The sequence below is a fragment of the Saimiri boliviensis genome, chromosome 5 (assembly GCF_048565385.1).
Source record: "Saimiri boliviensis isolate mSaiBol1 chromosome 5, mSaiBol1.pri, whole genome shotgun sequence".
Classification (NCBI taxonomy): Eukaryota; Metazoa; Chordata; class Mammalia; order Primates; family Cebidae; genus Saimiri; species Saimiri boliviensis.
Window position 1 is genome coordinate 49,598,403 of NC_133453.1, and position 26,220 is coordinate 49,624,622.

A 26,220-nucleotide genomic window follows, 5' to 3' on the forward strand; every position below is an offset into this window, starting at 1 on the left:
ACTCAAGGGACATTTATTTGTACCTTCTGTAATCACTTTATACAGAGGAACATTTTACTGTAATTTGGATGATTCAGAAAGGTTTAGTAGGTTATCTAAAAATTTTTTAGTGACAGTGGCTCTTCCTGAATTCTTTGGTTATGCCAGTGGCCCTTCACTCTTGTGGCCACCTAGTCTGGAATCTGTAGACACCTTTCACTCCTCCTTCCCCTGTGACCAGGTCTCTCCCTTGCATGCCTCACCTCCTCCCCTCCCCTCCTCATGTCTCAGGCTCTTAAATCCTCTTTTTTAGACTCTTCCGCACTTCTCCATTCCTGTGACCAGTGCTGTTCCTGAGCAGAGTTCCATTCTGGTTCCTCATCACCCTCTGATGCAAGTGAAGCCCCTCAGGTGGGCATTCATGGCCCCTCTTCTGCAGCGTGGACCTGGCTGACCACTCCATGCTTCATGTCCACACATGCCCCTTTCTAGGCAAACTGTACCTCTTGCTGATTCCTATAGGGGCCATGCTGCATGCTTGCTTCTCAGTGCCTCGCCTGAGGATCTATCATCCTCCTCAGAGCCGCCTTTTCTTATACCTACTTTAAAATTTGTATCATTCTGCAAGCTTCTGCTTGTATCTCATCATGAAATCTTTCCAAATTTCCCAAACAGATGTTATCTCCCTTCCTGGCCTACAGTCATCCTTCGCTCCTCTCCTACTCTGCCTTTTGTTTTATAGTTGTTATCTATTTCTTTATGTTTGTTGAATATCATAAGGTTCCAGACGGCGGAGACATGCGTTTTTCAAACTTTTTCCCCAGCAGGACCTAGCACAGTGCCTTGTGAACAGTAGGTGCTCTAGACACGCTTAGTACATAGATAAATGTCACTGAATGGAAAAGAAGGCTTCATATTGCAAACTTGACATAATAAAAATGTAATTTTTTTAAATGCAAACTTGAAGTAATAAAAATGTACTTGATTTTGAGTGGAAGCGATAGCTGACTGACAGCGGCTGCTGATTGTATTCTAGGGGACGGAGTTGGGGAAGACGTTTGCTTTCCTAGAACAGCCTATCTCATTCCTTTCCTCCAATTGTCCGTGGCGCAGAAAGTCAGGGCAACTGTAGCAGCAAGGGTGGCTGTGGCGGCAGTGGCAGCTACAGTGACATGTCCACCATGAATCCCGAATATGATTATTTTTTCAAGTTACTTCTGCTTGGCAACTCTGGGGTTGGAAAGCCTTGCCTCCTTCTTAGGTTTGCGGTTGATACATATACAGAAAGCTACATCAGCACAATTGGTGTGGATTTCAAAATAAGAACTATAGAGTTTCATGGAAATCAATCTTCGAATATGGGAGACAGCAGCCCAGGGAAGATTTTGAACAGTCATCTCCAGTTATTACAAAGGAGCCAGTGGCATCCTAGTTGTGTATAATGTGACAGACCAGGAGTCCTTCAATAATGTTAAACAGTGGCTGCAGAAAATAGATTGTTATGCCAGTGAAAACGTCTACAAATTGTTGGTAGAGAACAAGTGTGATCTGCCCACAAAGAAAGTAGTAGACTACACAACAGCAAAGGAATTTGCTGATTCCCTTGGAATTTCGTTTTTGGAAACCAGTGCTAAGAATGCAACGAATGTAGAACAGTGTTTCATGATGATTGCAGCTGAGACTGAAAAGCTAACAAGTCGTGGAACAACAGCTGGTGGTGCTGTGACCAGTGTTAAAATTCAGAGCACTCTGGTCAAGCAGTCAGGTGGAGGTTGCTGCTAAAATTTGCCTCCATCCATCCTTTTCTCAGAAATGAATTTGCAATCTAAACCCAAGTGAAAAAACAAAATTGCCTGAATTGTACTGTATGTAGCTGCACTCAACAGACTCTTACCATCTTCACAAATGGTCAATACTGACTTTTTTTTTTTTTTTTTTTACTCCCTTGGCTCAAGACAGCTAACTTCATTTTCAAAACTGTTTTAAACCTTTGTGTGCTGGTTTATAAAATAATGTATTTTCCTGATACCAGACTGTTTGTCATGGTTGGTTAGACTATATTTTGTTTTGATGTTTATATTGGCGTGTTTAGATGTCAGATTTAGTCTTCTGAAGGTGAAGTTCAGCCATTTTGTGTGAAACAGCACAAGCAGCGTCTGTCACTTTCCATGCATAAAGTTTAGTGAGATGTTACATGTAAGATCTGATTTGTTAATTCTTCCTTATAGAGTTATAAATGGAAAGATTACGCTATTTGATCAATAGTTTCTTCATACTCTGCATATAATTTGTGGCTACAGAGTATTGTAATTTGTTACACACTATGTAGCACAACAACTGAAGATATGTTTAATAAATATCGTACTTATTGGAAGTAATATTCAAAAACAACGTACTTGGTTGCCTGTGGCTAATGTTCAAACAAGACCTGTATGTTGGGTTTTTAAAAAATTAAAAACATTACTTATACTTTGAGTACACATTTTATTCTTAATGCTGACTTGTAAATGAACATAATTAAATACAGGGCTTTTATTTTATTTTATTTTATTTTGAGACAGGGCCTCACTCTGTCATCCAGGCTGGAGCGCAGCTGTGTGATCATGGCCCACATCAGCCTCTACCTCCTGGGCACAAGTGATCTTCCTGCTTCAGCCCTCCAGTATCTGGGACTAATTAGCCATGCCTGGCTAATTTTTTTTTGAAACAGTATTTTTTGCTCTTGTTGCCCTGGCTGGAGTGCAATGGTGTGATTTCAGCTTACCGCAACCTCCTCCACCTCCTGGGTTCAAGTGATTCTCCTGCCTTAGCCTCCTGAATGAGATTACTGGCATGCACCATGATGCCTGGCTAATTTTGTGTTTTTAGTAGATACAGAGTTTCTTCATGTTGGTCAGGCTGGTCTCGAACTCCCGACCTCAGGTGATCCACCCGCCTCAGCCTCCCAAAGTGCTGGGATTACAGGCATGAGCCACCATGCCTGTGCCTGGCTAATTGAAAAAAAAAAAAAAAAAGGTTTGTAAAGATAGGGTCTCACTATGTTGCCTAGGCTGGTCTTGAACTCCTGGGCTCAAGTACTCCTCCTGCCTCAGCTTCTTAAAGTGCTGGGCTTACAGACATGAGCCACTGTGCCTAGCCTTCATTGTTGAATAGTTTCACAGATCATTACAATTATTCTGTTTCTGTTAATTGCCTATTAGGTTTTGGGATTTCTTTACTAATTAGAAAATATCACTTTATTCGTCCAACTTATCAGAATCTTTCAAACTATTTTTTACATTGTACTCTCTAACTCCCTTTTTTCTTTAGGGAAAGTTATTGTGACTGCCTCAGCCTTCATGGAAATGCTAACTTACCTATCCTTTGCTGGGTATTTGCAGCTCATTTGTGGTGGAAAGACAACCCTGCATGCCTACGCACCCTCAGAGGCCGCTGGTCTTGAAGACTGGGGTCCAGTTCACTGTGAAGTTGAGGTAACCAGGGAAACGTCATCCCATACCTTGCCTGTCATGTAGTTTGTGGTTTGTCTCCCTAGCTTTCTTTTATAAAAACTGTTATATAGGGTGCTTTTGAGGAAATAGTTTTTCAGGGGGCATTCTAATATGGACTCTTACTGAGAATATCTGAGAGTCTTTTGTTAATATATTCATAGTAGAAATGTAACTGATACACATATATGTACACACTCCTGATTTTTTTCCAATCATAGATATAATGCATGTTCACAGTAAAACAGAATTCCAAATTGCAGAAATGTGTGTAATACAGAGTAAAAACTCTTGGCTCCCTTACCTCTCTTGAGCATATGCTCATAACCTGAGCCTTGTGAACAGAAACTGTGTGAATGTGGGTTTATAACGTGCACATTTTTCTGATGACTGAATAGTTTTATACTTTTCATCAGATTCTCAAAGTAGTCCATGATATAAATATCTGTGGACACCACAGTAAACGGCCTAGTGTCTGTCCTCCCAGGATTCTGTTCATGTCTACTCAAAAATGTATTTCATACAGAAACACACACAAATATGACATATTTCCTTTTTAAAAAACTAGGATTCCATGTCTACACAAATATGTATTTCATGCAGAAGTGCACACACACACAAATAAGATGTATTTCCTTTTTAAAAAACTAAGATTATGCTACATATGTTGTTTTTTAGGCTTTCTCCTCGATAATAATTGTAGAAGTGTTTCCAGGAACTTGTGGCTCTTCTATTGAATGGCCACATTGCTAAATGTGCTGCTTATGATGAGTAGCTAGACTCTGAAGAACTGGACTGGCCTTTGGAGTTGGCCCTGGTTCTTTTTCTCAGGTGCTGCTGATTTAAGTCTGGGGATTCCTCCCTGGCTGGTAGTGTACAATGCCACACTCAAGCCCTCGTGGAATTCTGGAACTCACAGCTGGAAGGGACAGTAGAAATCTGATCCCATCTACCTGCTCCACTGAATGGAGTGGACAGAGCCCTGGAGTCTCCTTCCCAAGGTCTCCAGCTCCAAGGAGCAGAAGCACACCCTCTCACCTGCCTTGTATCTTTCCACGCTACCCTGGTGTGACTGTATGTGTGACACTAATTTTTCTGATTATTGGCAATAGTTTTTATTGTCTCCCAACAGCACCAAGATTAGATACAAGTTTTAGTAGAAAGTAATGTTTGCTATTTTTAACCCATTACATTGGCCAAAGGTAGAAATTTTGACGAAACCCAATATCGGCAGGGTTATAGAGGGAAACAGCTACTCTCATTAACTATGGATGGGAATGTAAAATCAGGGCGGCCTCCTGTCAGAATTAGTGTTAGAATTTTGCCTAAGCAATTCTGTAGCTAGGAGTTGATTCTTTCAAATACACTTTAAAAAAATGGAAGTAGATCTACAAAACTGCCAGTTTTGTTGTTGGTAACACTCTAAAACTGGGGGGGAGTGGTTATCTAAACGTTAATAGGGAATTGGCATAATAAATAAATTGTAACAGGTAATTTTTTTAAGTAATGGCTTTTATTTTTCTTTGCAGACTGTTGGTGAAATTGCAAGAGCTGAATTATAATTTGAAAGTCAAAGTCTTATTTGATAAGTAAGATATCTTTAATAATATGTAACATACATGTACTATTGAAATGTTGATTTTGTTTCTCAAGTACAGACTCCTCCTCTAAATAAGCAGATTCACGCTATGGAAGGGTCTACACTAGGTGGACATTTCCCTTCCTGGGGCCCCAGGGCTGAACCCAGAGTCCCGATGATGCTGCGCATGAGCAGAACCCCTAGTCAGATCTACCAGGGCCATCACAAATGATCCCAGCAGATTTAAATCAGCAGCTCCCTTGCTGGATGTTAGGAGCTTCCCCGAGAGCCAATATCAACATTCCTGTGCCTTTTTAGACTGTAAATGAACAAGAAAGTGAATGTCTCCTTAGGCATGTGAGATTGTAATCAGCAAGTCTGAAGTGGCTAGACTTGGCATGCCACCCTTTCCTTCAAGGTCAGCCCCGGAGGAGAGGCCCCTGATCAAACCCAAGGCTGAACATTCAGGCTGCCCTGATTCTGTGGTCATTTGGGGGGTTGTTTGTAGAGTGAAGTCAGCAGCATCTTGAAGAGACTGTGTGGAGCCTGTGGGATTCACCCTTGTCTCTTCTGGGCAATGGGGACTCAGGAATGGGCATCTCTCATTGGAGTCCAGGTGGAGTAGCTACATCCTGTTTTGTCCTGAGACCCTAGACCTAGACTGGCACTGACCCGGCCACTCACATTTAGGAACAAGATGGCTCCTCTCCCTTGCCATATTTAATGTTTTTGTTAGCTTGTGTCACATACTGGTATGGCAAGTTTCAAAAATGATTTATGATTATTCAAATCGTTTTCCTCTGGCTTTTTGCTTCTTCCCACTCCTATAAGAATATTCTTCCTTATAGCCTGGTCTGTGCCATGTCTTCCCTGCCGTCATCTTTGGTAATATCAGTTAGCTTTTGCTCCCTAACAAACTATTCCCAAAACTTAGTGGCTAGGCCAGGTGCAGTGGCTCACACCTGTAATCCAGCACTTTGGGAGGCCGAGGCAGGCAGATCACATGAGGCTGGGAGTTTGAAAACAGACTGGCCAACATGGCAAAACTCTGTCTCTACAAAAAATACAAAAAAATTAGCTGGGTGTGGTGGTGCACACCTGTAATCCCAGCTACTTGGGAGGCTAAAGCACAAGAATCACTTGAACTCGGGAGGTGGAGGTTGCAGTGAGCTGAGCTCATGCCACTGCACTCCAGCCTGGGTGATGGAGTGAGACTTTGTCTTAAAAAAAAAAAGGTGGCTGAAAAACCCAAAAACATTATTTGTCATATTCTGCGAGCTGTAAGTCGTGCTGGTCTGGCTAGCGTGGTTGGAGCCAGGTGGTCTAGCAAGGCCTCATCACATGTCTGGGACTCAGCTGGGATAACCAGGACCTAGTATGGGTAGATGGAGTCAGGCAGTGAATGGAAGGCCACAAACCCACAGGGGTAGATTCATTTTTTATTTATCATTCACTTACACTCTTGCATTCTTTTATAATTTTGTTAAAGCTTATTTCAAATTTTAAATATACATATCTAATTGTATATATATACTTTTTTGCAGAGATGTGAATGAGAGAAATACAGTAAAAGGGTACGTGATGTACTTCGCACTATACCGTGCTGTATTTTTGCTTATTTGTTTGGTAGTTGGAAGTCTTTTCAGTATTTTTTTCCTGTTTCTTACAGATTTAGGAAGTTCAACATTTTGGGCACACACACGAAAGTGATGAACATGGAGGAGTCCACGAATGGCAGTCTGGCGGCTGAATTTCGGCACCTGGTAGGGACATCAGTTTCCTCTCTTTATGTTGTCCTGTTTTTTTGTTTGTTTTTTTTTAGGGCTTTTGACAACACAGCGGCCCTTTTTGGCACTTTGTCATGTGGATGACCCCCCTCCCCCCTCCCCCGGGCTTTCCAGACTTTGTGGCTGGTGACTTCCTGTCACCAGCACTTGAGGCATTTTGGTTTCTCCTCCTTATCCCAGGACGGTTCACTCTGTTTCCTGGGCTGTATCACTCTCCATAAAAATATTTTATAAGCCCGTATTCATGTAAATGATTTGCACGTGCTGCCTGCATGATCCCCACGGTCACTCACTGTAGATACTTGCAGTTTCCTCAAACGTTATGACTCCTACGTCCTGACTGATTTCTCCCACCCTCCAGGACTCTGTCCTGTACTCCAGAGTTCACTTCTCAGGTCCTGTATTCTCCTTCCTGGTGGCCTTGCCCACGGTCCCTGCCTCCACGGGAAGCTGACTCTACCGCCTTCTCTCCAGAACAGTAGCGCTCATTCCCCAGGCAGTAAAGACCCAGTGGGGTGCTCTCTGTGGGCTGTCCCTTCTTTCCTCCTCTGTGATCACAGGGGTTGCCAATTGGGAGGCTCTGTGGGTGCTAAGTACAAAGCTCTCTCTTGGCCCAGAACCTATGGGAAGTTAAAGGCATCCTTTCCTTTCTCACTAGAGACCACATTGCGATCCAGCAAGCCTTACAGCTGGGAAGCTCTACGTGACTCAAAAGCCCAGCCCAACTCGGGTGCCTGAGGGTATTCAGATCCCCCCTGTCAGAGCCCCAGCCTGCTCCCTTGTCAGCTCCGGGATCGATGTCCACTTGAGAGCCCTTGAGCCTGGCGTCACTGGGCCCAGCCTGGGGGAGTCTGCTGAGGGAAGGGGAAGGGAGAAGCTGTCCACTGAGCCTTGGGGCATGAAACAGCTAATGAAGGTGCATAGGGAATCATTCAGGGAAAGTTTGAACGCAGGAGAGGAGCCGGTTGTGATTCTAAGAGATCCCTTCAGACTGTGGCTTCCGCACTCTCAGGCTGCTGGGGACATGTGCTTCTGCTCATGGAGCCAGAACGAGGGCCATTTTGTCTCTTGTTCTACATTCTAAAGATAATGTCACGTCTGTCATTCTTCTTAGTCCTAACTTTGTTCTAATTTACAAATGAAGGTAGCAACTTTGACCATTGCCGTGGTGTTTACTAAGACGATTATTTTTTTTATAGCAATTGAAAGAACAGAAAAATGCTGGCACCAGAACGAATGAGGTAAGAGTCTCGTTATGTGGTGAATGGGCCCAAATCAGGCAGGTCCATCCAGCAAGGGCAGGTCAGTTGGTGTCTGGGGACACCTCACAGAGGAGTTCAGACCCAGCAGGGAGGAGTAGCAAAGGAGCTGGGTCTATCTGTGACAACAGTAAAAACACCACGTTTGTGCTTTACTGTTGTCAGATTTTGTACATAAATTCATTAGACACTCATGGACAACTCAGTCGAACAGCTATGTTGGGCTTTTGCATTCTGCACATCTGACAGGTGAAGAAATTGAGTCACAGGAAGTTTGCAGGATTTAGCTAAGAGTGCACAGAGTACTGTCACAATTGGAATGAGAGGCCACTTTTATGACTGCTTTGCTGTGTGCCAAGAGGGATTTTCGGCCATGGCATCCCCTACTGGAAGCATTGCCTTTGCATCAGTTTCCTTCTTACAACATGATCCTTAGGAGTTGGGTTTGTGATGTATTCAGAGATGAACTACGGACAAAGGATAAAATATCTGGAGTTGTTTCGGTTTAGAACATTTTCGTTCTTTATGCACGCACAGCATGCATTCCTTCCGCACCAGGACAGTGGAGGTCATGTGGAGCAGTGGGACAAACACAGGCCTAGACGGTGCAAAGCTCTGCTTTGCGCCTGGACTGTTTTGACCTCCCTGGGTCTAGCAGTTGCACCTCTCTAGTTCTAAGTTGTGAGGCTCACATGAAGTAACGTCTATGAAGGCACTTTGAAATCTATGCATTTCTACCAAAACCAAGACACTTCGTGACCTGCCAAGTTTACGCGAGTCAGCCCTTCCCGTAGGCAGTAGACAATCACAAGAGTGCACTTATTCCTGGCGCTCTCATCTCCTCCCCACCCACCTTCACTGAGATGTGCAGCCACACTGGGCAGGCAGGCAGGCAGAGCTGAAGATCAAGAAGCCTTAGGTCACAAAGCCATTAGCCGCTATTTTCCCATTGACATTTAGTACTCTGAACCTATAACCCTTGCCATAACTTGAGACACTTATCTTTCAGAGCACACGGAGATACTCAGAATCCTTAAATCTGGGAGAGATTGAATATTGAGTCTTTGGACTTGCCGCTGGTTGCGTCCAGGATCTCTGTGGCCTGTTGCAATGTTAATTGGGCTTTGGAAAGTTTCAGGATCTGTGAATAAGTGGTTATATTCTTTTCTTCTTTCCTTTTCTTTTCCAAGGGTCCTCTCATCGTTACTGAAGAGCTTCACTCCCTTAGTTTTGAAACCCAATTGTGCCAGCCTGGTTTGGTGATTGACCTCGAGGTAAGACTTTTATGGTCCCGAGTTGGAAAACTTCATTATTTTCGCTTTTAATTGTTACATGTATTTTTATTTCCCAGCTTTTGTTTCAGAGGTATTTACCTAATTGTTTTCAAAATGATCTTTTTCAGCTGATACTATCTTCACCTTAATTTATGGTCCAGAGAGCTAGAGAATCGAATTAACCTTCAGATTCTACAACTTAAACATTCCAGTTGCGATAGCTGATATTAATTTTATAACATTAAGCACTGGGACTTATTTATTTCACTCTGCCCTCCCCTTACATTTTGTGTTTTCAATGTGACAATCTTTATCTTCTTGTATTGCATATCCCTTAAGGAATTATTATAGCTGTTATTATCTTGGGGGACTTATTTCTTAACTGAAAGACGTATCAAAGGCAAATTAAACTGGACGAAAAAACAGAACTTAACATTTCTCATTTTCAAGTACGAAATATATGCAAATTTACAAATAATCCCCTGCTTTTAGTTGAGGCTAAGCAGTTACCTGAAGGTGATGTTTCTGTGATCCGGATGATTTCAAGGTCTCTGTCATCCTTTAGACGACCTCTCTGCCTGTCGTGGTGATCTCCAACGTCAGCCAGCTCCCGAGCGGCTGGGCCTCCATCCTTTGGTACAACATGCTGGTGGCGGAACCCAGGGTATGGAAAACATATTTGTTTTGGTCCCAGAGTTAAGCAGAGACCCCCGTGTTCTCACTGCTGCATCTTTAAAATAACCCCAATGGTCAGGTGTTGAGGGAGCAGTGACAAAGCTCCTGTGGTGTTTCTAAGGCTCTCGAGTAAATCTGGGAATGTGAAGCCTGGGAATGTGTTCGAAATGAGAATTATGATTTTTCTCCCATGTGAGTAAGCTAGGGCAGTCAGGGATTCCATATCACATTATTGTGATTCCTTAAAAATGTATACATCTACTAGACAAGTATGCTCCATTCTTAGAGTGTGGGTACTCACTGTTAATTAGTTATAGTCAATTATCATTATTCGAAGCACGTAACGTTTTTTAAGGTCACCAGGAACACTTAATCAGCAAATAATGAATTGTTGCCCCAAAGGGAACTACAAGGCTAGGTTCCTGCAAGCCTCTGGTCACAACATTTATGTCAACCCATCAATACATAACCTTGTTTATGTGTGTTTCTGTTTAAAGACACCTTATCTAATATACTTGCTGATGCATTAACATTACACCTACAGTCAGATCACTGTAACTCATGCCTGAGTGAAGCTTACCTCACACATGTATTTTCTCCATAAGGTACATCCCAGCCTTCCCATGCTTAGGGACGGTAGACCACACTGTGGCACTATGCTTAGGCACCATTTTAAAGAGTGATCACCAACAGCAGTCACAAAGTGCAAAGAACATGGCACTAAATAGACTTCAAAAAGGACACATTTTTGTATGGGAGCTGACAGAGGAAGCCAGCATGTCGTTTTGTTTGACTTCAGTTGGAAACATAAGTGTTAAAAGACTTGAATTCTTTCTTTTTTTTTTTTTTTTTTTTTTTGAGAAGGACTTTCGCTCCTGTTACCCAGGCTGGAGTGCAATGGCGTGATCTCGGCTCACCGCAACCTCCGCCTCCTGGGTTCAGGCAATTCTCCTGCCTCAGCCTCCTGAGTAGCTGGGATTACAGACACGCACCACCATGCCCAGCTCATTTTTTTGTATTTTTAGTAGAGACCGGGTTTCACCATGTTGACCAGGATGGTCTCCATCTCTTGACCTCGTGATCCACCCGCCTCGGCCTCCCAAAGTGCTGGGATTACAGGCGTGAGCCACCGCGCCCGGTCAAGACTTGAATTCTTTGCTGCTGTGTGTATGGTGTGTCTTCAAATGACCGCAAAGATACCATGTGTTTAGATTTTGGAGTTACAAGTAAATTTTAGTGAGTAAACCAGTTCACAAATGTGCATCTGTGAATAATGAAAATTGACTGTATTTCTCTTCCCCTACTGTGAAAGCATCTGTGTGTTATATAAACTAGAACTGAACGTTGGGATGGACATGTTTTAGTGTCTCACTTGTGATTGGTGTCTCTGTAGTAACCCTTAGATTTTGGATATTTTCTCTCTAGAATCTGTCCTTCTTCCTGAATCCACCATGTGCACGATGGGCTCAACTTTCAGAGGTGCTGAGTTGGCAGTTTTCTTCTGTCACCAAAAGAGGTCTCAATGTGGACCAGCTGAACATGTTGGGAGAGAAGCTTCTTGGTATATGCATATTAACTTCTTATTAACGTTTATAAAAATTGAAATTCATAAAAACATCTCTAATTGCTCTTTTCTCCTTTTTGCTGTCACTTTTGTTAAAGGTAAAAAAGTATTAAAATCTGTCAGCTTTTCAAGCTACAGTTTATTGTAGCTAAGTGAGAATTATATATCACCTTAGAAAGAAATACAGACCTGATAACATTTAAATGAATCCTTTCCTCATTGTCTCATATTAAGATTTCCGATATGCATTCCTAAGGAAAGGGTTTTTTGTTTTTGTTGTTGTTGTTGTTGTCTGAGATGGAGTCTCCTTCTGTCACCCAGGCTGGAGTGCAGTGGCACGATCTTGGCTCATTGCAACCTCCACCTCCCGGGTTTAAGCAATTCTCCACCTCAGCCTCCCGTGTAGCTGGGATTACAGGCATGTGCCACCGTGCCTGGCTAATTTTTTGTATTTTTAGTAGAGATGGGGTTTCACCATCTTGGCCAGGCTTATCTTGAACTCCTGACCTTGTGATCCACCCACCTCGGCCTCCCAAAGTGCTGGGATTATAGGCATGAGCCACTGTGCCCGGCCCCCTACAGGAAAGTTGTATGAATGATGTAAAATAGATTATTTGTGGCTGAAATAATTTCCTGGATAAGAAAGATGAAGACCTGTTAACCTTGGGGAGCAAAAAAGGAAGTCCCTGACATGATAAGAAAAAAGTTCTGGGGCCTGCTCACTGCAGCATAAATCCAGGGCACTCGCCTCAGGTGGGCCCAGGTGGCAGGGGATGCTGTCCCTGCAAGAGGATGCCTCTTTTGATCTGCAGTTTTGCCTGACTGAGCAGAGTCTAGACGGTGGTAGATAATTCCCTTTCGGTGGTTAATGTCAGTGCATTTATTAGTCTTCCATACTAAGCAAATCAAAGATCCACTAGTCTCAAGGTCAGATCTTTCGGTGAATGGGGCTATCTGAACGATTTCTTTAAAAATCCATGGACAGCCGGGCACAGTGGCTCAAGCCTGTAATCCCAGCACTTTGGGAGGCCGAGGCAGGTGGATCACGAGGTCGAGAGATCGAGACCATCCTGGTCAACAAGGTGAAACCCCGTCTCTACTAAAAATACAAAAAATCAGCTGGGCATGGTGGCGCGTGCCTGTGATCCCAGCTACTCAGGAGGCTGAGGCAGGAGAATTGCCTGAGCCCAGGAGGCGGAGGTTGCAGTGAGCCGAGATCGCGCCATTGCACTCCAGCCTGGGTAATAAGAGCGAAACTCCGTCTCAAAAAAAAAAAAAAAAAACAAATCCATGGACAACTTGTTTCCAGATTTGCTTTCTGTCGAGCTGCACTGCATTTACTACAAATAGCAGCAGGCTCTTCCTAACCCAGTGGCTTTCAGCAATGCCTCCCCTTGGCCATGCAGCTGTCACAGTGGTGATCTTGTGCTGTTTAATAAAAAATATGAAATAAATCACCTTATTCCATTTTCTTATTTGGTGAGCGTTAAGAAGGGTATCTTTTCTGCCTGTAGTGGCTTATTTGTAGTTCTCTTTGAAGACAGATCATGGGCTTATCACCACTTCTCACCCGGGCTGCTTTAATTTGTGTAGCTAATAAGCTCTGGGCTTCTTTCATTTCTCTCATTTGGCTTTTGATTCGCATCAAACTCTGAGCCCATGTCCTCTTTGGAGGAGAGCTGAGGGAAATGCATAAATAATGTCTAAAATAAACTTGTAAAGTCAAGCATCAGTTACACTGAAGATCTAAGAGTGATCTTGGGTACAGATTGAACTTTGAAAAAAATTCTTTGGGGTCGTTGGAAGAGGGGGCTTTGCTGAGCAGTAGGGGAAGGCAGTGGGGAGAGGCATTGGATAGGGAGGCTTCTCTAGGAGGCCCAACAGAGCAGCTTTGGTTTTGTGCAAAAGACAAAGTCAGCTGATGGTCTTGGAAGGAAGTATAACATGAATAGGGCATTAAACGGACTCTGCTCTCAGAGAAGAGGGAGGGGAAACGGGCTGCTGGGGAGGGAGAGAGCAGACGGTAAGGCTTTTTGATGTTCTGCTTTCCCTAAAAACTCTCATATCATAGTGCCCAGGAATCTGGCATGGATTCCTCCCTGCCATTAACTCAAACCGATACACACATATTTCAGACTATTTAAATTCTGCCCTTTTCCAGCACATGTGAGAATTGCTCAGTTAATTTGGCATTAAGGTCTCCAGAAATGCCAACTGTGTACACACAATCTTTGTTGGGCATTTGGCTCTGTTCCTTGAGAGCAAATACAAGAGCCATCGTCCAACCAAAGCTTCAGAATCAGTTTCTGTTTGCTGAAAAATCTGGTTTTTATTTGTTTAGGTCCTAACGCCAGCCCCGATGGTCTTATTCCGTGGACGAGGTTTTGTAAGGTAAGGACTGTCTGGGTTTTGTGCTCTCTGAGTCCTTTTGGCTGGCGGTTGAGGCTCTCGTATTTCTTACTGTGATAGTTACCTGTTTGCTTATTTTGGCGTGTTCTTCTCTGACCAAGGGGCCTCTCAGGCAAGTTGTTTACTTTTCTTCAGTGCAGGAGGTTGGTCTCTGAGCGGGAGTCTGACAGGAAGCACCTGCCTGAGTGATAACATTCTTTTATATCTGAAATGAGTCTTCTCAGGCTGGCTGGACCCCTGCCCAGCAGCGTTTCAGCCATTTCTGTGTGAAATGTATGTTCTACGCCAGGTGGCACAGCCTGATCAGCCCGATGAGCTTCATGGCCTGCTCGAGCAGAGAGGCCCACTGCAGAGAACATTTAGACCCTGCCAGGGTCAGCAGACAGTGCGGACCAGCTCGCACTGCTGGATTTTGTTAGTGTGGGGCAGCTGTGTTTCCGTGATTCACACTGGAGGTCATTCCCGGGCTGGCTTGCTACTGTTTGGAAAGGGAAGCAGAGCCCGGCCCAGGGAAATGGAAAGCTCCTGGTCTGAATGGTGATAAGAGGAGGGAGGGATCTTGATATTCCCCACCAAGGAAGGGATCCCACTGCTGCGCTGAATGGGACAGTTCCATCCTGGCACCTGGGGAGTCTTTACAAATTAAAACCTGATGGTGGGAGGGGCCATGGTAAGTCACTGTTTTAGATTTTTGTTCATAATGTGTGCATTTGTATACTTTCAGGAGAATATAAATGATAAAAATTTTCCCTTCTGGCTTTGGATTGAAAGCATTCTAGAACTCATTAAAAAACATCTGCTCCCTCTCTGGAATGATGGGTAAGGGCCACCAATGGATGTATTTTGAAATATATTTTTAGTGCTTCAATGTTGAGACAAGGCCTGAGTCCAGCTGCAGTATTTGACTAGCTGTGTGTGAATCTCACAGAGGTGCACATTTACGGGAGAGTGGAACCTCATAACATTAATAACCTTACACTTGCTTAGTACATGTATAAGTATTGGCAAAGCTAAATGAAAAACAAAAACAAAAAACAAAAAACTCTGAGTGCCATGCATGCATTCATTCACTCAACAAACATTTTTTGAGCACCTACTATGTGACCCCTAGGAAGAAACAAAAACCCTTTTAACTGGGCAAATCATTTCTATCTGACTTATTGCCAGGATCAGCTGATATTTCAACAAAAGCTTTAACTCGATCAGAAGGGCTAGAATATGAACATATTCCTCTCCAGTAAAAAAGATATGTAAATTCAGACATTTTCATGGCCTTTAAAATAATCAAGGAACAATAAAAGGCTCATTAATCTAGCACATGTTTATTGAGCATCTGTAGCATCCTACTGACACCATGTTCATATTGTTTGTTTGTTTGTTTGTTTGTTTGTTTGTTTGTTTTGAGATGGAGTTTCGCTCTTGTTACCCAGGCTGGAGTGCAATGGCGCGATCTCGGCTCACCGCAACCTCCGCCTCCTGGGTTCAAGCAATTCTCCTGCCTCAACCTCCCGAGTAGCTGGGATTACAGGCGTACGCTACCATGCCCAGCTAATTTTTTTTTGTATTTTTAGTAGAGACGGGGTTTCACCACGTTGACCAGAATGGTCTCGATCTGTTGACCTCATGATCCACCCGCCTTGGCCTCCCAAAGTGCTGGGATTACAGGCGTGAGGCACCACGCCTGGCCTGTTTTTTTTTTTTTTTTTTTTTTTTTTTTTTAAACCTTAGTATGTACATGTAGAAGTGAAAAGCTTCCCTAAGTGTCAACTGAATAGATTTTAAAATGGTGTACGTTTAGGCCGGGCGTGGTGGCTCAAGCCTGTAATCTCAGCACTTTGGGAGCCGAGGCGGGTGGATCACGAGGTCAAGAGATCGAGACCATCCTGGTCAACATGAAACCCCGTCTCTACTAAAAATACAAAAAATTAGCTGGGCATGGTGGCGCGTGCCTGTAATCCCAGCTACTCAGGAGGCTGAGGCAGGAGAATTGCCTGAACCCAGGAGGCGGAGGTTGCGGTGAGCCGAGATCGCGCCATTGCACTCCAGCCTGGGTAACAAGAGCGAAACTCCGTCTCCAAAAAAAAAAAAAAAATGGTGTACGTTTTTTACCATAGGTTCTTTGTGATATTCCAGCCATTTTCTTGGTTTGTAAGTTAGCCTGAAAATGGAAATCACAATTGATCTAAAAGCCCCTCTGTCCATCTCTTCAATATCCAGGTGCATCATGGGCTTCATCAGCAAGGAACGAGAGCGCGCCTTGTTGAAGGACCAGCAGCCGGGGACCTTCCTGCTGCGGTTCAGTGAGAGCTCCCGGGAAGGGGCCATCACATTCACATGGGTGGAGCGGTCCCAGAACGGAGGCGGTGAGTGGGAGATTGAGCACACAGTCCCACCATTCCATGTGTGTGATGAAGTCCCTCTTCATCACCGCCAGTGAGCTCATACAGATGATGTTTGGGACATGAAATTGCAGATCTCATACTTACCCTGAATGAACCCCTGATAGGATTTCATAAAGCACCATGAATGTTTGTGGTTCCCTCTCTGGAACATATTGTGGAAATGGTGGTTTCGAAAAGACAAGGCCAGATTCTTTCCTTTGCGTCAGGTTCATTATCTGCAGATCAAGGATGTGAGTCAATATAATCTGCAACCCATTCTTGGAAGGAATCACATTTCCCCCAGGTGTAAGCGTCCGGACTCTCTTAGGGTAATCCCAGAGTAGAATGTGTGGATGGGGACAGGCTTTGGGAGAAGGCTTCATACACATCGTTAGCCAGGGAGCGGGTGCAGGGCCTGTTGGGACAAGTGGCAGCCTCTACCCTGCCTTCCAACAGAGCAACTACAAGTTTATCTTTGTCATAGATCGGGTTTCTGTTTAATCAAATGAGTCCGTGGCTGAAAGACTCTGGAAACCTGGGCGTTAGGAAGCAGGTCTCTGAGGATCAAGCTCAACAGCGCACATGAAAAAATCATAAAGACAAACTGATGACTTTTTGCTGTTGTTTAGAGTTTGGTCTATTTGAAGGGCAGGAGGAAAAACTGATTTGTTTTAGTAATTTTTACACTTTCTGTGGGTAGACAAAGTGGAATACGAAGAGTTCTATTTATTTTTCTGGAATACTCTTGTGCTATCTTTCTGGATTCCTCTTACTCTATTTTTCTGGCATACTCTTCTTGTTTCCTTTTTCTAGAATACTGTTCTTGTTCTATTTATTTTTCTGGAATACTCTTGTTCTGTTTATTTTTCTGGAATATTCTTGTTTATTTTTCTGGAATACTCCTGTTCTATTTTTCTGGAATAGTCTCTTTTTCTGGAATAGTCTTCTTTCTTGTTCTGTTTATTTTTTCTGGAATACTCTTCTTGTTCTATTTGCTTCTGTGGAATACTCTTCTATTTTTCTTCTGAAGAAAACGCAGCAGGGCTGAGATGAGAGTCTGGCCTGGGCAGTAGTCACTGGAACCTGCCCTTTTCCTCTTCCCCCTTTCCCTTCTTGAACCAGCTGAGGGACAGAGCTACCAGACCAAGCAGAGATGAAGAAAACCCTTGGCAACCAGGAAAGGTCAAGCAGGGCAGTAACAGCCAAGAAGGGTTGCAATGGCAGCATAGTCTCATGTTCCAGAGCAGGCTCCCCAGAGCACCTGAACCGTGGCCTCTGGAAAGTGGACACCGGAAGATTCTGTATCAGCTAGGAAAAAGGATCTGAATTCAGTCTGGGAATAACAACAGGAGTGAATTAAACCATGGTTTATTACATTAAGGGTTAGAGGGAAATGTAGCAAGTAGGATCTTTTTTTATTTTAAAAGTTGTTTTTTATATATCATCATCATTATTTTAATACAAAATTAGATTTTTCAATATGGAAAGAAAAACAAAGTGAATTTAGCTTTAGTACTTTAAATCTGTGGCTTGAGCCAAGATGACCCACTTAGTAGTGAGTTATTTATCTGCCTCTTGCCAGCATATCATTAAAGGTGCAAGCTTTTAAAGGTTTTTAATAAATCTTTTTTGGCCGGATTTATAAATCTTTTTTTTTTTTTTTTTTTTTTTTTTTTTGAGACGGAGTCTCGCTCTTTTTACCCAGGCTGGAGTGCAATGGCGCGATCTCGGCTCACCGCAACCTCCGCCTCCTGGGTTCAGGCAATTCTCCTGCCTCAGCCTCCTGAGTAGCTGGGATTACAGGCACGCACCACCATGCCCAGCTACTTTTTTGTATTTTTAGTAGAGACGGGGTTTCACCATGTTGACCAGGATGGTCTCGATCTCTTGACCTCGTGATCCACCCGCCTCGGCCTCCCAAAGTGCTGGGATTACAGGCTTGAGCCACCGCGCCCGGCCTCGGATTTATAAATCTAAGCAAATAATGTCAAATGCAATGCTATTGAGAATAATGCCTCCTTTTATTTTTCTTAAGACAGGATTATAATTTATTTAGAAATAAAGCAGTCTACTACATATGTTAAAACTCTTAGATTGTGATTAGTTCTTATGAGGTTTACTCAAATCTGTCAACTCTGCAGTGTTTTATTTCTCTGTCCTCTTTCATTTGGGGATATTCTGTGGGATTCACTTTTCTTTTCTTTTTTTTAGAACCTTACTTCCATGCAGTTGAACCCTACACGAAGAAAGAACTTTCTGCCGTTACTTTCCCTGACATCATTCGCAATTACAAAGTCATGGCTGCTGAGAATATTCCTGAGAATCCCCTGAAGTATCTGTATCCAAATATTGACAAAGACCATGCCTTTGGAAAGTATTACTCCAGGCCAAAGGAAGGTAAGCGGGGCCAGCAGGTGGTAATCACATGCACAGTCCTTCCTGATGAGGGGGTGATTGTTCCCAAACTCTCTACCCATGCGGTGTCATTAATCCACCACTTGCTTTCGAATTGGTAAGAGCAGGCTTTCAAAAGATGGTATAAACTCAGCGCAGTTGAAACATAATGCATTATTTGACCTGATATAGCTATAAAAAATAAATGGATAATTTCCTATTTTAGGAGTGTTGGAAAAATCCATTGCTGGTCTTCTGTGTTTGTTACTATCACTGTTGCCACATGAAAAAGGGTAAAGAATAAGGAACTGTGGCCAACCAACAGAAGGCATCTTGCTCATGTTAAAGTTGAGGAAACTGAGGCGTGGAAGCAGTCAAGTGGTTCATTTAGGGTGGCCCAATTACTTACTAGATCCTATTTTGATTAGATAATTAGTAAGAGGAGGCCTCATCTGAGAACACAGGTCTCTTGCTTCTCAGTTGTCAATGAATTGCATTTGAGAAAGTTCAAATTAGACCTGTTTTGTTTGGAACACAACAACAAAGCTGTTTTTCGGAATCAGAAATCTCAATATTAGGAAAATTACTTTGGAATGAAAATGCCTCCACCTTACCCTGAGAGCTGTGAATATTCATTAGCCAGGCTAATGCCAATAAACCAAATAGAACTTCACATAATTTGCGCTCCAGCTTCCTGTAAGATTTCAAGTTGTGTAAAGAGAAAGCTCCTAGCTAGAGTCCTGCTGAAATCTCCTCCTCCTCCTAGTAGCTTCTGCATTCCCATTAGAGTTTTAGGTAACTCAGGGAGGGAGGTTATGGCCCCTTAAAGTTTTAGGACACTAAGCTGTCTAGGAATACAGTATAACTTTAATCCCCCCGAAAAGTTGATGTTCTATTCTTAAGTAATTTCTGTTGATTGAAAGTGTGCATGATGTATTTATTTCTAGCACCAGAGCCAATGGAACTTGATGGCCCTAAAGGAACTGGATATATCAAGACTGAATTGATTTCTGTGTCTGAAGTGTAAGTGAACACAGAAGAGTGACATGTTTGCAAACCTCAGGCCAGCCTTGTTCCTGGCTGGGACCTGTTGAAGATGCTTGTATCTTACTTTTCCATTGTAATTGCTGTTGCCATCACAGTTGAACTTGTTGAGATCCCATGTTATCCCCTATCAGCATTTCACTACCTTTTTTTAAAAAAAAAAAAAAAAAAAAAAAAGCCAAAAACCAAATTTGTATTTAAAGTATATACATTTTTCCAAAACTGATACTTTGAAAACGTATAAATAAAATGAGCAAAAATTGATCAGAGTGGGAAAGCAGTTCTTTTCAATCCAGAAAAGGCCAAAGTAATGATTGAGATACGTTGTCTCCACTTGCTTTGATTTTGTTGTTTCATTTTATAAAAGGTAGAAAAAATTTTGGAAATGTCATTGTCAGTTATTTGGCCTGCAGCACTGTCTTGGGGTGAATGGATGTAGCCTTCATGTAAAAACACTCTGTGGAGCAGCTTTATCTGCATTCAAACCTCAAGGTAGGGATGAGGGACTCCCCAGACTTCTCTGGTGCTTTTCTGTCCAGGGTAAGCCGTGAGGCATCGTCATCTCAGGGTAGTGCACTGCACACTAGGCTTACCCAGGCAGAAGCGGCGCAGATTCCAGTCTGGCTATTGTTCATCACATCCCTGGAGTGTGAAACGTTTCACAAGGGGCTGGGCTGGGGACATGAGCCTCCCATGAGCTGTACTTTTGCAAATGTGTTTTACAAGTGTATGCACTTACCCAAAATAAAAACGTCGCGATTATTCATACAGACAAAAGATAAAGTGTGTAAGTATGCCCTAGTGCTTTCGTCACTCAGATGTTGACTTCCCCTTTTCTTTTTCCCCATTTTAGTCACCCTTCTAGACTTCAGTCCACAGACAACCTGCTCCCTATGTCTCCTGAGGAGTTTGACGAGGTGTCTCGGATAGTGGGCTCCGTCGAATTCGACAGTATGGTAAGTACCACGGCTGGCATGTGTGTAGCTCTCAGTAAATACGTGTGCTCAGAGACGGAGGGCACCATGGCAGATCCTGGGCCTGTCTGCAGGAGGGAACCCTGGCAGAGCCAAGGGGAGTGCAGTGATCAGATGAGCGGTGACGTATTGGAGCTGCTGTATTTAAACCACCTACATCATCAGCGGGATTTTTATTCCTGGCATTCAGCACCTTCCAAAAAACAAGTGGCGTTTCAAATATTCAGGTTTCCTCCTCTGCCCTTTGAAGTTGTCCATGTAGAAATTTCATATATTAAGGAACTAAGATTTCTTTGATAAGCAAATGCTTTTCTTTGGTATGCTGCTTCCTCACTGTGTCTAGGGGAGGGCGTGTTATTTTTAGAAAGGGAGGGACTAGGGCTTGGTAGTTACAGTAATTAGAGAGAAGTATACTTTACCTAGCAGCAATGAAATTACTTCATCTGCTTTACATTTGAGAGCTAATTTGTACAACTAGCTCCTGGGGCTGTGAAGGGCTTGCCAGGAGTAAAAGGTTCAAGGAGTGAAACAGTTAATGAGATTCATGATAGAAATGGGAAGATGATTGTCCACAAAAGAAAGCATCTTCCTTTGGGAGGGTGTTTTTTTAGTATATCAACTAGTATTGTTTGCCTTTCAGCCTGAAATCTTTCCTCTTAAAGATTGTGCTTGCTTGGCTGGATTTTTGCTGATGCGGTTTAATTTTAAGCCCTTTTCCACATGGAACTATTGCAGCTCATTCTTAAAAAATTGTTTAATGCTTCTAAAAAATACCCTCGGCCATGTCTGGCCTTTCTTTCTTGCTTTGTACCTGGTGCCTGGCAAAAAGTATGTGCTCAACAAGGAAAAGAAGGCAGGGAGGGGAAAGGTGAGTGAGAATGAGAGGGTGTCACTCTTCAGACCTTTGGGGAATGTGTCGTTAAGGCCTCGGTAAGATCTGCCTGGATTCAGGTTTCTCATGTGTAACTTCTTGACATTTTTTCTCACCTTAAGCACGGGCTACAGTCATTAGAGATTGTACCTTCTTGCATCTTCCTGATCATCGATGATGAAATAGGCCATTGAGAAAAAAACTTAGCTAGTGTGGCAGCAAAATAGTTCCATTCCTATTGGCAAGTATAAAATGAGCCTTTTCTGGGTGTAAGGGAGATCCTGTTAGAATGTAGCTCCCAACACTGCTATAAAGGTAAAAAGGGCTTTGTAGGCCTGGGACAAGAATGGAACAGACATAAACCCCTATTCAGAAAATATGCTGTATCACAGGAACTGTAAAATGGGGAGATCTTCTTTTATATACCTCCTTTGTCGTTCCTGAGGAAATTACAACATCATCACCACCACCATTAATAGGTGACATTAAGCACCTGCTGTATACCATGTACTTACTCATTCAGTTCTCACAGCCACCTTCTGAGTTAGGTATTATTGTTACTGCTCTTTCGACAGATGTGAGAACAGAGCTCCTCATCCCCCTGCAGCCCCTTTTATGTAACTTGACTAAGATCAAACAGTTAGTAAATGGTAGAAAAAATATTTGAATCTACCTAGTGGGTCCCTAGTTCATGCTTTTGTCCAGTATCCTGGAAAGCCTCCCACAAAAAGCTAATCTTTGCCCCATTCAAAACATGCACCCTGAAGAAGCTGTTTGTACAGGATTGGGTTTATTCTGTTACTAAGACAAAGGCAGCATGGCCTTTGGGTGAGAGGCTTGTGTGTGTTTGGGATTTGGCAATCAGTATTCTGTCTCTGTTGTCACCGTTATTTCCCGTGACATTGAGAAAATAGATGGATTGGTTCCCTCTCTGCAGTCCTGTGCCAGCAGATGGACTGCTTTATCTGTGCTCTCGGGAGGATACTGTGAGCAATTTAAATATGCTAAACACATGTCAGGAAACAGTTTTGTGGTCTTCAGATGCCTGTTGTAGCCATTCCATTCCATTTCAGATGATTTCATTCATTTCATTTGTAGAATAAAATAAATCCATTTTACATACCACTGAAGTCTCTCATTAAACCCATAGAAGACATAAAGAGCTAAAGAGTCTATAATTAAAAAAAGAAAAAAGAAAAAAGAGGCTATAATATAGGCAGTGGTTAGGCAAAAGTTGAATCAGTCTCTAAATTGGGTTGACTCCACAATTGTTTGCTATTCTGCCCCTCGGCCATGACTTCCATCCAGCATCCACTCCTAGAATCAGGGTGTACACTCTGAAACAGAAGCAGCTCTCCCCAAGCTGGCTGTCTTCTGCCAAGTCTGGAGGTTGCAACTCTGGAAGAGGGTGGCACCAGGGACCTACGCCTGGTATAGCCTCAGGAGCAACAGGACCATAGGCTCCTGAGGAAATTGTCCAAGAGAGCCAGAGCACCAGTGTTTTCTGCAGCGTGACTTGGGTATTTGTTTAGTCTGGATTTCCTATGTAATCAGTGTTTTCCTCCAGCACTATAATAGAACCAGTCTACTCTGCTAGAGGCCTTTAGCTAAAGTTCATAATGATAGGACTGTCAATAGACCAGTCTACTACTTTTCATCTACTATAGTGAACACTTTACATATGCCATCTAATTTAACAAGCCTATCTGCTAGGTACTATTAATCCTCTTTTAATAGATGAAGACTTCGAGGTTTAGAGAGGTTAAGTCATATGCCTTGGTCACACAGTGACAGGATCTGAATCCAGGCTTTCACTCTTCCTCTGTTTATCTTTCCCTCCCTCCCTCTCTTTGCCCCCATAGTCCACCACATTAACCACACATTTGAAACATCAGCCAGACTGAAACGTAGGGCAACACTTTCACTGTGCTTTTCAATCCAGAATAATTTTCCTAAGAGCCCACCGTGTACCACACACTATTGAGCACTTTGGATTTAAAAAATGTTCTCCTGAGGCTTTCCAGTCCAGTGCCGTGTGTCTCAGTCTTGGTGCTACTGGTATTTGGGGCTGCAGAATTATTTGCTGGGGATAGGGGGTCTTAACTGTGCTTCATGGGAGGTCCAGCAGCACCTCTGGCCTCTACCAAATAGATGCCAGTAAGCACATGCACCCTCACAGCCAGATGAGACAATCAGAAATGTCTTCAGACATTGCCAGGGGACAGAATCATCTTTAATTAAAAGTATCTGGTCTAAGGGGAAAGACCAGTGTGGAAGTCAGACAGGAAGTGACTGGCAGGCTAGTATTCTTTGGATGAGCAATTTACTTACTGTAAGTTATCCTGGTCAAGGCAGCTGGGCAGAAGTTACTGGTGGGGAGGGTGAAAGGGTTCCTGGTAATTCTGCTTCTCCATCCTGTACCTGAAATAGTCACTGATTTTACCCACTGAGTGGCCTTTAGGGGAAATGTATCATTTCCTTATCCTTCCTCTCTCCCTCTGGCATATGGCTCAGCATTTCCTCACTCTTTTTTCACTTGAGCAGATTTGCCACATTGCTCTGTCCCCAGACCTGCATAACAGCAAAAAGCTTTATGTAGTCTGGATGGATTCACAAAATTAAGCCAGTGGGCTGCAGAGAAATAATCCATCAGCTTAGGTAATATAAAAGGTCTTGGTTAGCCCAGGATAATAGACAGTACATGCTGAAGGCCCTCTCATTCCATGGTAGTTATTTCCCATTGGAAGTATCTTCCTACTGCTTCATTCTAGAATAGACAGTCATGTTTATTTAATGTATGAATCTGCATTTCACAACATCAGTGTAATAAACTGAACCACATTTTGTCCTTTTACAGATGAATGCAGTATAGAACGTGAATTTTTTTCGTCTTCTCTGGCGACAGTTTTCCTTCTCATCTGTGATTCCCTCCTGCTACTCTGTTCCTTCCCATCCTGTGTTTCTAGGGAAATGAAAGAAAGGCCAACAAATTTGCTGCAACCTGTTGATAGCAAGCGAATTTTTCTCTAACTCAGAAACATCAGTTACTCTGAAGGGCATCATACATCTTACTGAAGGTAAAACTGAAAGGCATTTTCTGAAGATTGGGTCTGACAAATGAAAAACATCCAGATACATCCGAAGTATCGGACTAGAATTCGGGTCCTTTGGGAAAGGAGAAGTCTAGCAACATCTAGCAAATGCTGTGCGTAAAGTTAGTGCCCAGCCGTTGCAGGTTGTTGGATAAATCAATGGTTATTTAGAAAACTGCTTGATATAGGAATGGTAAATTTCTGTTGGAGAATTCTTAGGTGTTCTCTCTGCTTTAAGTATGGCTGGCAGTTTTCCTTTGCTTTACCTGTGAAATAGTTCAAAGCCAAGTGTATATACAATTATATCAGTCCACTTTCAAAGGTACCCATCGTGCATCTGGTGGGGGAAAGATGTGTATTTTATTACATCTTTCACATTGGCCATTTAAAGACAAAGATAAATTCAAATTCTATCTCTTGAGAGAATATTAGCTTTACTGTTTGTTATGGCTTAAGGATACTGGCTAATATCAACAGAAGGATGTACATTTTCCAAATTCACAAGTAGTGTTCTATGTTTAATATCCAAAGCTGAAGACATTCTGCTGTCATCTTGGTCACATACAGATATTTTTGCAGCTCTACCAAGGGAGTTTGGCTATGCACAGCCATTCATTCGAGGCAAGTCATCTTATTTTTTTTTCAAGTTGAAATTAATTTATGTACATCTATGATTAATTCAGAAATTGAATTCATGTTTCTTAAATGGGCTACTTTGTCTTTTTTGTTATTAGGTGATATTTAGTCTGTTGGCCACAAAATTGGGAAAGGAGTAGAAAAAGTAGTAACTGACAACTTGAATCATTAACCAGAGATAATATGAGAATCAGATCACTTCAAAATTCATTTCCTATGTAACTGCATTGAGAACTGCGTATGTTTCGTTGATATGCGTGTTTTTCTGACAATTACATTTGCGAATGGTTCCGTTCTCTCTCCTGTGCGTTTTCTAGACCCTTTTTTTGAGTGGGTGATGTTTCATGAAGTATACTGTATTTTTGTACTTTTTTCCTTCCTTAGCACTGACACAAAAGTAGATGAGGAGATGGGTTTGACAGGGTTCTTCCTTTCACATACTGCTGTCTATGTGGCTGTATCTTGTTTTCTCACTGTTGCTACCACAACTATATTATTGTGCAAATGCTGTATTTTTCTTTGGTGGAGATAAAGTTGTCTTGAGTTTTGTTTTAAAGCGAACTTACGTGTATTGCATTAAATACAATATGCACACAGTGCTTTCTGTGGCACCACACACAATACGAGGGCTCCTCTCTCAGTTTTTATGTAGATGGTGAGAACGTAAGCTTCAGTTGACTCTTCCATTTGAAATTACCAAAAGACGAAGACAACATTAAAAAAATATATTGTTTTTAATCGCTGAGGTTTAGCTATCAGTTACCTTTTTGTGCTTTGGGAATTTGGCATGGTTTCATTTTACTGCACTAGACAA

The 26,220-nt window shown here is 42.7% G+C and overlaps 1 protein-coding gene and 1 pseudogene across 2 annotated transcripts in view; both read left to right on the forward strand.

The window, feature by feature from the left end:
* STAT1 (signal transducer and activator of transcription 1) overlaps positions 1-25,967 on the forward strand; it is a 45,581-nt gene extending 19,614 nt beyond the window's left edge. For both annotated transcript variants that reach the window (XM_003940813.4, XM_010351558.3), the window contains 15 exons: positions 3,360-3,452; positions 4,997-5,056; positions 6,591-6,620; positions 6,716-6,809; positions 8,033-8,074; positions 9,283-9,366; positions 9,932-10,030; positions 11,467-11,602; positions 13,947-13,996; positions 14,739-14,833; positions 16,232-16,377; positions 18,607-18,792; positions 19,737-19,812; positions 20,687-20,789; positions 24,536-25,967. In XM_003940813.4, the coding sequence (XP_003940862.1) occupies positions 3,360-3,452; positions 4,997-5,056; positions 6,591-6,620; positions 6,716-6,809; positions 8,033-8,074; positions 9,283-9,366; positions 9,932-10,030; positions 11,467-11,602; positions 13,947-13,996; positions 14,739-14,833; positions 16,232-16,377; positions 18,607-18,792; positions 19,737-19,812; positions 20,687-20,789; positions 24,536-24,550 (1,309 nt within the window). In that variant the 3' untranslated portion in view covers positions 24,551-25,967. The remainder of the gene's footprint in view (positions 1-3,359; positions 3,453-4,996; positions 5,057-6,590; positions 6,621-6,715; positions 6,810-8,032; positions 8,075-9,282; positions 9,367-9,931; positions 10,031-11,466; positions 11,603-13,946; positions 13,997-14,738; positions 14,834-16,231; positions 16,378-18,606; positions 18,793-19,736; positions 19,813-20,686; positions 20,790-24,535) is intronic.
* LOC141584569 (ras-related protein Rab-1A pseudogene) lies at positions 8-2,997 on the forward strand (annotated as a pseudogene).
* Positions 25,968-26,220: the final 253 nt, after the last annotated feature.